General features: G+C 45.0%; 1 protein-coding gene across 1 annotated transcript in view; it reads left to right on the top strand.

Annotated features, from left to right (window-relative positions):
* Positions 1-12,846: 12,846 nt before the first annotated feature.
* The window catches only part of GALNT12 (polypeptide N-acetylgalactosaminyltransferase 12), a 28,023-nt gene continuing 26,816 nt past the window's right edge, over positions 12,847-14,053 (top strand). Inside the window, 1 exon segment of the mRNA XM_006096508.3 lies at positions 12,847-12,885. Coding sequence (XP_006096570.2) covers positions 12,847-12,885 — 39 coding nt within the window.

Raw genomic sequence — 14,053 nt, 5'->3', positions numbered from 1 at the left:
GATCATGGCACCACCTCACGAGCAAGGTCTATGCCCCCAGCGGGGCCAGCGGACCGCGGGTTCCGTGAGGCTCCGAGCAGGGTCCGTGTCCCTTGCTCTCGGCCCCGCCTGTGCATGTTCACGCGCCCGCTCGCGGCCCTCTGGCGGCTCCGGAGACTCCCTGCCCGCGTGGAGTCGGAGCCGTGCCCGGCCCTGCTGACGCCGCGGGCGTGAGAGCGCTGGGCCCCCCGCCTGAGTCTCCGGCCGCGCGGGCCTGGCCAGCGGCGCTTCCTAAATAGTTGTTGACTGAATTAGAGAACAGATGGGTCCACGCTGTCCCCGCAGAATGTCCTGCGGGGCCCTTCGTTTCAGTCCTTAGCTGGGCAGGGCCGTTATGGCTACGAGCGCCTCCAGTGCCTTTCTCTTCAGCTGTAGTTCTAGAATCAGCTCCATGGAAGACATTCTACAAATGCAAGTTTTCCGACTTCACCCCAGACCTACTGAACTAGAAACTGAGTGTGGAGCTCTCCCTTCCAACTGTGTTTTTTTTTGTTGTTTTTTTTTTAAATATATATTTTATTGATTTTTTACAGAGAGGAAGGGAGAGAGATAGAGAGTTAGAAACATCGATGAGAGAGAAACATCGATCAGCTGCCTCCTGCACATCTCCTACTGGGGATGTGCCCACAACCCAGGTACATGCCCTTGACCGGAATCGAACCTGGGACCTTTCAGTCCGCAGGCCGACGCTCTATCCACTGAGCCAAACCGGTTTCGGCCCAACTGTGTTTTAAGAGGCCTTCCCGGTGGTTCTGGTCCACGCTCAGGTTGAAGGCCCTGTATGATCTGGGCCTATATACTGTATGATCTTCGCAGCAGTCCTGCCAGCCACCAAATGGTCACCCCCAATTTACGGAGGAGCCGGCTGAGGCTTAACGAGGCTGCACCTTGCTAAAGGCCACATGATTTTCCTGGAGGAGAGCTGTTACTAGAACCCAGGTCGTCTGGTATCTAGTCCAATTCTCTTTCTATTATCAACAAAAGGTACTGTGGGCCGGGTACTGTTTTAGGTGCTGGAAAAGCTGTAAATACACCAAGTAATGAAAGGATATGAGTGGTGAGTGCTATTCAAACAATAAATAGAACATAACAAATCTAAGTCAATAGGTCAGAGGATGGGATGTTATTTTACAAAAGGGTGGGTCGAGAAGGTGTCACTGAGAATGTGACAGGAAGGAATTGAGAAATCCAGTCATGTTGACATTTGGGGAGTGTGCAATCCAGGAAGAGGGAAAGAGAAAGATTCTAACAAGAGCAGCCCTGCCTGCACATTGCTGATGCCATCTGCTCATCATGATAACATTAACTTCTGATAGGGGGTAATTGGTTTCCATAAATTGTGAGCTATGGCTCTAAACCCTAGCACAAGGCCAGACATACAGTAGGTGCTCAGTACCTGACTGTTAAATGACTAAGTTTCATATATGTAGAGTTATAATACAGAACAACACTTGATGAGGGCATGAGGAAGGAATTAGAGTCATGGCGCTGGCAGATCAAAGATGGTAATGCCCTTAGAATCTGGGCCAGTAGGGCTGAAAGAAAAGGTCTAGGTGAAGCGTAAAGATAAAAGTCTCAAAAGTACACAAGACTCAAACCGCAAAACACTTCAGTGCCAGGTTAAAGACAGTGGGATTATTCTGTGAGTAAGGGAGAGCCATGGAAAGTGAGCAAGTGAGTTACAGGGATAAAGCAAACCACTTACGCCAGGGTCCGGGATGACACGTCGTCATTCCTTTCCAGAGTTGGATCCATTCATCACAATAGAGGTGATGATGACTATCTTTTGAAGGTCTAATGAAGACTTTTATTTCGATGAAAACCCTGAGCAATTGCATCCTTGTCTTAATCGACTTATTCAGTGTCTTTTCTTATATTTTTACCAACTAGTTGTCCCATTATAAAAGTAATATACATGCTAAAAAAAAAATTTCACCAAACAAAAGCAAAAGCCCTTTCCCCCCCTCCCCCACTCTCTCAGTTCTACTCTCCACAGGTAGCCAATATTCACATTTTGTTTATCTTTCCAAAAATGCACACATTCATATAGGCATTAATCTAGCTTCTTGATTTCAAGTAGCAGAAATTAACCCTCTGGAGAATTTAAGCAGAAAGGGGATTTAATACAAAGTTTTTTCTTAGGTCACAGATCCCATTAGGACCAGAGAACCAGTCTTAGAGGTTTTATAACCAGGAACAATGTCCTAAATCATGCCACAGCTGCACCCTATCCCAAGGTGGCGTCTGTACCCGCCCTGAGATCTGTGTCTGAATGGCCAGGGTCATGCGCTTTGCCTGGCAGAAAAGGAGGCTGGGAAAGTGTGTTTCCGGCATTTTCAGCATCTCTGGGGGGAAGTAGGCTCCAGTGTAAGTGTCCGAGAAGGTAGGAGACTCTCCGGTATAGGAAGGAGGTTCAGATGCTGGGCAGCCAAAAAGGATAACAAATGTCCACTACAAATACTTCCTCGAGAGTGGACAACTGCTGTTACACCTGCCTTGCCCCTCTTTCTCTGGGAAGAGACATTCTCTTTCTTTGGGGGAGCCTCCCTCCCTGACTCTCAGTCTATGTGGTTCAGTGGTTAGCATATGTCCAAGGCCATCTGCTTGCCTCAGCCCAGGATTTTTTGTTCAAGCAACTGGGAATGAGGCCCCTTCTACTGAGGTGGTCAGTTGTCAGGATGCCAGAATGCTGTAAGCCAAGCTGGTGCTCACTCTGCCACCGCTTGAAGACAGCCTGCCTGATAGTGAAGCCACCACATGAGAAACCAGAGGCAAGTGATAGGAAGAGCCAGAGTCAGGAAGTCCACCCCCTCCCTCCTTTTATGGTTAGGTTTGTTTTCAGCAGGATCCTCGGCAGTCATTTGCAATCCAAGCCTTAACAAATGCATATTTTACTTTTTAAATGAATGGATTCCTACTATGCATACTGTTCTAAATCTTTTGTGATTTTTTTTGTTTGTTTTCATTTAGCAAATGGTTTGAGCATCTTTCCATGCAGGTGAGTATAGAGCTACTACATCCTTTTTAATGGTTGCATGTAACACCATTAAACAGATGTACCATAATTTAATCATTTTAATGCTGCACAATTAGCTTGTTTCCAGTTTTCTGCTATTATAAAAAATTCTGCATTGAACAGTGCTTGTAGCAGTCAAGATCCCAGCAGGAGACAGATGGCACACTTGGCTGAGGAAATGAGGAGCATTTACTGAAGGACTGATTCCAGAAGTGTGGGCCAGGTTTACTAAGAGCCACAAGGGTCGGTGCAGTACTCCAAGGCTGGTGACAATCGGGGGCCATTACCACCCCAGGCCAAAGGGGGGCAAGGAGAGAGCAGTTACTGGAATTCTGCACCAGAGAAAACTGGAGAGATCTATCTGGTAGGAGCTATAATCTTTGGTAGAGGGACACAGCCAACCCACAGCGACCCAATAGGGAGCCATTCCCATAGGAATAAAAACCTCTGACCTCAACCTCCTCCTGCCCTCTGATCTCATGCTCCTCGTTGGCCAAACCCAACTTTTAACCAGAGGTTCAGAGCGTGCTGATGGAGTCCTCACAGTGGGCCTCCCAGGGTTCAGAGGAGGGAGGAGAGAGATGTGGCAGGCAAATAAAGATTCCAGCATCTTGCTGCTCAAAGTGGGGTTCTTGGCCCCGCAGCATTGGGAGCTTCTTAGAAACACAGCGTCTTGGGTCCACCTCAGACAAACTGGACCAAAATCTGCATTTCAACATGACCCCCAGGTGATCCGCGTGCACAGAGTTTTTGAGGCTTGGATCCAGCACATCTTTGTATATAAATTATTTATGAACTTTCTTCTAGTATTTTTTTCATTGATTCCTGTGTGGGTTTGGATCCTCTGAGAATCAAATGCAAAATGGCGCTTTTTGGGGAGAAATGCTTGTGTAGGATAAAGGGGGAAGGAGGAGGAAAAGGGAAGGAGAGCCTTCAGAGCATGATGCAGGCCTGACACCTGGGAAAGGAGAGTGGGAAGGGAGGAGGCTTGGGTAGGAAGAGCTTGAGACCGCCATGCAGTTCTGCGGTGCAGCCATACTCATGGGGCGATGGAGGAAAGGTGGCCAGCTAAGGCGTGCGGCATCACACAGAAATGGCCGGGTTCCGGTATCCCCACCGTGCTCAGTCCCTGACCAGGAGAAACCAAGGGAAGCAGAGCCTCAGCAACAATTCCAGGGCACAACCCCTGGAGGCTCTCAGGCAAGTTGCTCTCCATCAGGTTATCTTGAAAGGCGATCTGAGTGAGCAGTGTGCCTCAATTGCCAACATGATCCCATTTCAACCAGCATTTACTGAGTTTTCTGAGAGGGCCACAGCCCTGGCCTCTAGAGAATCACAGATGGTTGCAGAACAGGGTCGTCTGTGCACTTTCGTTGTCAATTCAAAGGAAGGTACCCAGTTTGGAGAGGGGAGGGGGAAGTATTGCTGATAGCTTCATGGGAGAGCTTGGCCACAAGGTGGGCCTCAAGACTGGGTGGGGTCTGGATAGTTGTAAGAAAAGAGAGAAAACAGGTTGGAAAGAGAGAGCAGGAGGATAGAGAGACCAGAGACTGGTGCAGTGGATTAGCAAGGAGGTAAGGAGGGCTTGCTAGGAAGTAAGATAATCTCTCTATTTACTTTTAAATGTCCAACATTTTTTCCTAATAAGGTAATAATGTTTGTTGTAAAGCGTGGCTCTCAACCTTCCTAATTCCTCGACCCTTTAATACAGTTCCTCATGTTGTGGTGACCCCCAATTTCATTGTTACAAATTGAACATAATTAAAGCATAGTGATTAATCACAAAAACAATATGTAATGTGTAATATAATATGTGTTTTCCGATGGTCTTAGGCGACCCCTGTGAAAGGGTCGTTTTACCCCCAAAGGGGTCGCGACCCACAGGTTGAGAACCACTGTTGTAAAGAATCCCAGGATTGTGAAAACATAGTCTGCTAGCTCCTTGAGATCAATGGCTTTGGGTGTTTACCACCATATCCCCAGAATCTAGCACACTGCCCACCAAGTGGTAGGGGACCAATAAATATTGGTTGAAAGATGAATAAATTGAATGAAAATGAAAGGGTCACTGAATCTCACATATCAGAAGTAAGTATAATACAGTTAATGGTTTGGTGAATATTCCTGTAGAGTTTTTTCCTTTTGTGTATGTTAACACATTTTACCAAAATACGATCATGCTATCCATACAGCTCTACAACATGCTTTTCTTAACAATGCATCTTAAGCACATTTTTTATGTTAAACACCTACAATTAGTGCAATTCTTTTTTTAGAATATATTTGTATTGATTTCAGAGAAGAAGGGAGAGGGAGAGATAGAAACATCAATGATGAGAGAATCATTGATTGGTTGCCTCCTGCACACCCCCTACTGTGGATCAAGCCTGAAACTGGGCATGTGCCCTTGACTGGAATTGAACCCGGAACCAATCAGTCTGAAGGCTGATGTTCTATCCATTGAGCCAAACCAGGTAGGGCCAATTAGTATAATTCTGGTTAATAACACTATGGTATATTAGTGCATGGATGTGCAATACTTTATTTTATATCTCCTATTCATGAACAGTTGGGTTGTTTCCAACTTTTTGCTTCTAAAAACAATATTACAATAAGCTTCCTGTATTCATTGTTTGAGCACTTGTGGACCTGTTTTTGTTGGATAAATTCCTAGATGTGAGATTGCAAAATCAAAGGGATGTGAATATTAACATTTCTAATAAATGTTGCCTAATTGCTTTCCCAAAGGTTATACCAGTTTGCATTCCTACCAACAGAGTATGAGAGTGTCCATATATTCACATCCTTGGCAACACTGGAATTAATAACCTTTTTAATCTTTGTCAATCTAATAGGTAAAACAATATTTCAGAGTAATTTTAATTTGTATGCATTTTAGATAGAGATTTTATTATCTCTTTTTGGGGGAACTGTCTATTCAAATCCTCTCGCCATTTTTATTTGTTTGTTCTTTTTTATTTCCCTGTTAATTCACATACTGGGTAAATGTCATCTGCAAATATCTCTTTCTGGTTTGTTTTTTAAGTTTTTGGGCCTTACAAAATTGTAAAAAATTTATATAGTAGTCAAATTTATAAATCTTTCCACAATGGCCTTTGGGGTTTTTCATCTAGTACTTTCATCTTTGAGTTTTTTGGGTTTTTGTTTTTTTTTACTTTGACATCTTTATATCATTTGTAATTTATTGCGGTGGGAAGTTTGGATTTAATTTTATTTCTCCCAAATGGCTATCAAGTTGCTCCAATCATTGGTTGAGTCAGCCATCTTTTCCCCCTTAATGTTTGAAATACCATATCTACATATATCATCTTATGATCTAAAAGGGATCTAATGACCCCCATGAAAGGAGCTAATACAACAAATCAAAAGTGCCTTCTAGAGAAATCTGTTCATCAAACTCCAATGAGATGAGATGAGATGAGATGATGTGGTCAAAGAACAAATAAACCACCCCACCAAACTAACAAATAAGCCACCCCACCAAATTAATAACAAACCCAAGGAAAGGACAAGGTACTCAATTTGGGAAGAGGTACGTCCTCTATGGATGCCAAGTTGTCATCATTAGCATTTATCTAGTGCTCACCCTGGGCAGAAACCATTCTTAGTGTTTTACGTCCATTCTTAGTGTTTTACCTCTATTAACAAGCTGTTGTGTACATTTCTACTAGTAATAGCTCACAGGTAGTACCAATACTGCTGGTCCAAGGACCACACTTTGAGCAGCAAGGTAATGGACATCTTCCATCTGCCCTTGCAGAAACTCTTTCCACTCTGCTTTGTGCCCAGAGAAGCTGTCTGTGTGGATGGTGTCACTCAAACCTCCAAAAAACCCTACTCAGGAGGTACTATTATTGTCACCACCTTTTACAGATGAGCAGATTGAGTTGAGAGAGGTTAAGTAACTTACTTAAGACCACTCAGCAATCTGTGATGGGACTGGGGTTTGGGCTCAGGAAAGTAGGCTCTAAGGCTGTGTTCCCACCCACTAAGCTAAGCTGTCTTTTGGTGTCACAACAGCCTGCCAGAGACTTGTGTCGGGGGAAATCCTGAACCAGACATGAGGAGACATGTACTCAAAACCTTGCTTTGCACTTGTGTGTAGCATGACCTTGGATAAGGCACTTTACTCTCTGAGCCTGCTTTCTCATCTGTCTACGTTGCAAGGTTGTCCTGAGGATGAAACAAAATGGTAAGCGAAAAATAAAGTCTAGCAGTTTATGGCATGTGTAGGTGCTCAATAAATGACAACTTTTATCCATTACCTGGGACTTGAACCTATGTCTTATAAGGCCTAATTCCATCACTCTTTTCTCTGCACCTAAGCCCTTGTTGGGAAGCATTCCAATTTGGTAGGCTGATCCAAGACACTATGAGTTGTACTCCTCCTCCGTTTTCTAATCTGACCACAGATCTTAAATGTGTTGGGTGTCTGGACAGAGGCCAAAACACACAGCTCCAGGTCTTTACTATCACTTCTGCTTTCTGGCACCAATTAGCAGACTGTTCAGTGGGTGGAGTCACATCCTAATAGTCCGGTAGCAGCAGCAGGTTGTCCTAAGTGGGAGCTGCTTTGCATGGTTCACCCCCAAACTCCTATCCCCCTCTTAGAGCCTGGGGGAGATGCTCACAGAGGCCTCTTTCCTTCAGGGGGCTCAGTAACCGGAGGCTGTGACTTGACAAGGATGGCAAGTTAGATCTTAACTTGTTTGAAACCCTCTGCAGCTCTGGGACTCCCACCTGTAAAATGAGAGAATCAGATGGAATTTGTGCTTTTTAACTTTTTTGCTTCTTGTCCCTATGAGAATAGAGAATATTTGATAAAAAGTTTTAAACACACACACACACACACACACACCAGCTTGTATACTCTATCCCACAGGAGATATAAAACACACACACACACACACACACACACACACACACACACGGCACAAGCAGAATGTGTTCCAGATTAACTTAAAATATGATTTCAAATCTCTGATACTACTTTAACATTTAGATCCCCCTGTAAACATTACTTCCTCAGAGAAGCCTTCCTATAACCCTAACTGGACCAAGTTATATTATTATAAGCACTTTTAGCACCCTGATACCTTCAAAAAGGTACCTTTTTTTTAAATTAAATCTTTATTGTTCAGATTATTACATTAGTTACTCTTTTTTCCCACCATAACTCCCCTCCACCCAGTTCCAACCCCACCCTCTGCCCTCACTCCCCACCCACTGTCCTCATCCATAGGTGCACGATTGTTGTCTAATCTCTTCACTCACCCCCACACTCTTTCCCCCCTCACCCCCCGCAAGAATAGTCAGTCCATTCCCTTTCTATGTCCCTGATTCTATTACCATCACCAGTTCATCAGATTATTTATTCACTTGATTTTTAGATTCACTTGTTGATAGATGTGTATTTGTTGTTCATAATTTGTATCTTTACCTCAAAAAGGTACCTTTTAATGTCTGCTTATTCCCTTATACTCTAGGCACCGTGATGTAAAAATCTGTCTTGTGATAACGATTCTCCCCTTGACCAAACTCTAGCCAGGCTCCTCTGAGTCTTCTCAATTAGGACTCAACCTTGGCCTATAAACACTGTAGACTCTCAACATAAATGATTTTATCCACCTACCTCCCCTCACATTAAAGGACTGAAACAAACACTAACATCATTTCTAACAGCTCAAGGTTGCATCTCTAGTATGACCCTGGCCCCCGATTAGGTGCCTGTCTGAGAAAGCTGAAAGCTACCCAAAGAATTCAGAGTTCTGGCTAGCACCTGACCCTTTCTTACAATGCTTACTAAAAAGGGCTTACGCCCTGGATGGGTGGCTCAGTTGGTTGGAGTATCATCCCGTATACCAAGAAAAGGTTGTGGGTTCAATTCCCGGTCATGGCACATACCTAGGTTGCAGGTTCAATCCCTGGTGGGGTGTGAACCGGAGGCAAATGATCGATGTTTCTCTCTCACATCAATGTTTTTTCTCTCTCTGTCCATACCCAGTGCATGACTTTTACCTTGTGACCCAAGGTGATTGCTTGAGCTCCAGCTTTCATATCCAAATCCAGCCAGCAAAAAGAAGGGTAGGAAGTCTATTTGAAGGACATTACTTAGGAGGCCCATCTGACACCACCACTGAAAGCCCATTAGCAGCACCCTTAGTCACATGGCATCTGTGTTTAGCTGCAGGGAGGCTGGGAAATCTGGTTGTCATTTTGGAAGACCATAGAAACAAACAAGTGAAAAAAATCAAGGGTTCTGCTCTTAAGTAAGAACAGCAGAATGGACCTCGCTAGTTTGGCTCAGTGGAGAGAGGGTCTGCCCACGGACTGAAGGGTCCCAGGTTCGATTCCGGTCAATGGCATGTACCTGGGTTGCAGGCTCGGTCCCTGGACCACACGGCTGCGTGTGGGAAGCAAGCAATCAATGTGTCTCTCTCACATCAATGTTTCTCTCTCTGTGTCTCTTCTCCTCCTTTCCACTCTCTCTAAAAATCAATGGAAACATACCTTCTGGTGAGGATTAACAAGAAGAGCAGAATAAATACTGGCAGACATCCAGCAGTTTCTGTCACACCTTTTTATTCCATTCTATTTCCTGTTCTGTCACAGATCTGCTGTGGGCCTGGACAACATACTTTCTTTGTTTTGATGCCGGTTTTTCTGGTAATTCGGAAAGAGAGTGCTTCAATATAATGAAGAAGTTCAGAGTATTAAGCAGATAAACATGTCAGTGCTCTGGTCTCTGGGAGAACTGGAGCCCCACCCAGTAAGCCTTCTTTTGAACTTTCCTGGTTGGTTCTCTGGAGTTTCTGGGAGCAGACTTTGAAACTCACAGATTAGATTATCACAGAGGTCCTTCCAGCTAGGAGACCTGAAGAATTCCTGTTTGTTACATTTTGGGAGTAACCTGTTGTGTCCTCCATTAGGTACCTCTCTAGTGAGTTCAAGCAGATGCCTATAACAGTGAGTGTGAGACACAAAGCCTGCCAATAATTGACCACCCACGGTGTGTTTGGCACTGTACCAAGCTCTGAGAACATAATGTGACCACCGCTCAGTCCCTTACATTGCTGGGGTTCTTGTTCCAGCATCTAGAAGGGTTCAGCAATCTGAAGAAGGTTGTGCGTAGATTAAATAGGAGTCCAGAGACGAAGTATAATTTTGAAAGGCATTTGGGGGTCAAAGGAGCCTAGTTTAAAGGAAACCAAGATCTTCTCATCTCAGGACTCCATGCTTTTTATTAACACAATTTGTCCTGAGGCTAGGCAGAGATATACACTTCAAAGGGGTAGGGTTTTCTATACAGAGGCATTGTCAGAATGGGGGAATTAGCCTACAGCTGTTCAGGTGTTTGGCCAGTAGGAGGCAATAACATGTAGATTAAGATGCCCTGAGCCGTCTGGCAGCAAACAATCAATTTAATGTATCCTATTCAGGTTTGGGGAAATGCCATCGGCCATTCCCAGATTCAGCCCTGCCTTCATGCTGGAATTGGCTTCTGGCATTACATATTTTTTGTTGTTGTTATTAAAAGGCCAGGGTTGATTTCAACACAATCCAATGTACCAAATGCTGTTACCAAGTATGATGGTGTTAGGACTGAATTGGGGCCTCCTAAAAGATGTGTTGAAGCCTTAGTCCTTGGTACCTATGAATGCGACCTTATTTGGAAATAGGGTCTTTACAGATGTCATTTAGTTAAAATAAGGTCATTAGAGGAGGCCCAAATCCAATATGACTCATTTTCTTAGAAGAAGAGTAGAAGGGGCACAAATACAGATACACACCAGAAAAATGCCATATGACGGTGGAGGCAGAGATTGGAGTGAAGCACCCACAAGCTAAGGAATGCTAAGGATTGCCAGCAACCTCAGACACTAAGAGAAAGTCATGCAACATTCTCCCCTGGAGCCTTCAGAGAGCACATGGCCTTGCTGACAGGAATGGTTAATTTTAGATGTCTAGTCTCCAGAACTGTGGAGGAATAAATTTTCGTTGTTTTTCAGCCAGTGTGTGTGACAGTTTGTTATGATAGCCCTGGGAGATTAATGGAGGTGGTCAGTTTGATGTGTCAATTTCCTAAGCTTTAATCCCGTTATTCAATCAAGCACTAATCTAGATGTTGCTCTAAAGGTATTTTGTGGATGATGAATGCTTACAACCAGTTGACTTTTAGTAAAGATGGGCCTGACTTAGTCAGTCAAAAGGCCTTAAGAGCAGAACTGAGGTTGTCCTAGAAAATAAGAAATGCTGCCTGTGAACTACGACTTAAGCTGTTGCTAGAGTTTCAGCTTGCCTGTCCTGATGGCCGCCTTACAGATTTTGGATTTGCTTATCCAGGCCCCACAAGTAGCATACGCCAATTCCTTGCAATAAATCTGTTAATGCATCTCCTACTGATTCTATTTCTCCAATGGAAACCTGACTAAGACACAATAGGATGATGCAATCTTGAAATACATTTGCCTAAAAGTCTATGAAATTGCTGAAGGCTTCGCCGAGGAGGCGGCTTTTGGCAGAGATTTAAAGGATGGATAGGGGCTTGCCAGGTGGGGAAGGGCATTTCTAGTAGAGGGAACAGCGTGTGCAAAGACCTGGAGTGGTGAAGCCCTTCCCCTTTTCCCCTAGTGGCTGGAAATAGGCTTTGCAGAATTTGGAGCCACATTCTGAGGTCCTCTCCTGTCAAGCAGAGGACTTCAGTGCTTGCCCTGGAGGCCAGGGACTCTCTCTCTTTTAAAATTCTTCATTCTGTCTTTTTATTTTTTTAATTGAGATATAACTTTCATAAGTTAAGCTAATGGGTTTTAAAGAACTTGATGAATTTTTTACATATGTATATATCCATGTGATCCACATCAAAATCAAGATATATTTATGGAAGAATCTGCATTATTAACTGGTAAATATTTATGAAAAAATCCACATTACTTACCAGTAAATAAAATATGAAAGAATTTGCATTATTAACCTAAATAGTTATGAAAAAAATCCGAATTATTAACCGGTACACCTGGGAGAAGTCTCAGGAGGACGCGAGGACTCAGGAGGGGCCATGGGAAGATTGAAGGGATGCGGCCAGGAGCCCCCCAGAAAGGGAATAGGCAGGAAGGACCCTCCCCTGGAGCCTTCGAGGGACCACAGCCCCCGACACCCTGATTTCACATTCTGGCCCCAGAACAGGGAGAGCACACGTTCCTGTTTGTTTCGGGCAGTCTGTAGTTTTCGGAGCAGCAGCTTCAGGAAATAGACCTTACCTTTCTCCTCCTTTTGGGGCTTTGACCCGGTCTGGGAACATCTGAGCCCTGTCCCCGGGCACAGGAGATCCCCTAGACCTCTCACTGCAGGGACTCACAGGGAGATTCATCTCTGTGTCTGTGCCTTGGCCCTGTCTCTCATCACCCGGGGTGCTCATGACAGTGTAGTGGGCACACCAGGGCAGGCTGTTTGGTGGGAAGTGCAGGCTTCGTGGCTCAGGGACTCCTCGCTGACTTGCCAAGCCTCAGCTACAGGATGATGCAGGGTACCCCACATCCCCGCCCTTACCTCCCAGGCCTTCCCACCCATGAGTCCAGCCTGGGCCTCCGCTTCCTGGAGCGCCTGGGTTGACAGGAGCCAGCTACTGGGTTGTTGTGCCCATATTCTAGATGCCAAAACTGAGGCTCAGAGACGGGGAGCAGAGGTCCCTACCCTCAGCCCATTGCCCCCTCAACTCAGCCCAGCTCACAGGTGGCTCTGCCAGCTCCCAAAGAGGGCAAGGCCAGGCGATCATGCCAGACAAGGGGGCGGGGCCACCTGAACAGCCGGAAGTGGGCAGGTGAACAGGGGGCGGGGCCAGGTGATGAGTCCTGCCAGGTGTACCGGTTAATAATGCAGATTTTTTTCAATAGATGGAGTTACACATCCTAGTACAATCAGGGCTGGGATTAGGATGTGAGTGAGGTGAGCCAGGGTCAGAGTCTGCCTTTATTTAAAACTTTGATATTTTGTTTCATCATGGATTTTTGCATTCATTTTGATTTTGAAAAAATATTACTTATTTTGATTACTGAGTTTTTTTGGCCCACTCTCAAATTTTGCACCTCAGAGAGATCTTCATGTCTCATTCTAGTCTTGACCTGTTAAATACTGTATGTCCAGCCCCTGTGGCTCCCTTATTTCCTCAATGCCTCCAAAGGAAACCTGGAGCCAAGGCCGAGGGTATTTACCATGAATTGATGGCTTGTCATGTGTGCGATCATGTTATGGGTGTGTATGTGTGTGTTTTTCTGAGGGAATAGTTCATTGCTTTGATCAGCTTCTTGGAGGTATCTGTAAAGTGAAGCTAAGAAACACAAATGCCTGCTAGGAGGGTGCCAGAGGAGGCTTTGTTACTCAAGGGATCTGAACAATATGTCTTAGGTGGGGCCTGCAGGCCTCAGTGGACAGCCTGGTGTCACTCAGCCTTGCAGTGCCTCAGTCTTCTCATCTGTAATGTGGAGTTTATAATCTTAGTGCTCTCTCACTGGACTGTATAAGGGTCAGATGTGATAATGGCAGTAAAATTCTTAGCACCCTGTAGCCAACATTTACTGAGTGTTTACGATGTGCCAGGCACTGAGCTAAAGGTTTACGTCGTCACCTTTTGTTTTTATTTTTAAAAATATATATTTTTATTGATTTCAGAGAGGAAGAGAGGAGAGAGAGAGAAACATCAATGATGAGAATCATTGATTGGCTGCCTCCTGCATGCCCCTTTCCCTTACCCTCCCTCCTTCCCCAATGGGGGTTGATCCTGTGCCCTGACCGGGAATAGAACTCTGATCACGCTGGTCAGGCCGTTATTTTTTAAATAATACACACAGCCCAGCCAGCAAGGTGCAAGTCTCTGCAAGCCCACGCAGAGTGGTGAGGAATGGCCATCCTCCTCCTCCTCCAGGGGACCCTGCTCCAGTAGGGGGATGGGCGGGCAGGGAGGGAAGGGGGCGGGCGCAGGTG

The sequence above is a fragment of the Myotis lucifugus genome, unplaced genomic scaffold (genome assembly GCF_000147115.1).
Source record: "Myotis lucifugus unplaced genomic scaffold, Myoluc2.0 scaffold_180, whole genome shotgun sequence".
NCBI lineage: Eukaryota > Metazoa > Chordata > Mammalia > Chiroptera > Vespertilionidae > Myotis > Myotis lucifugus.
This window is presented reverse-complemented; position numbering and strand designations above follow the sequence as displayed.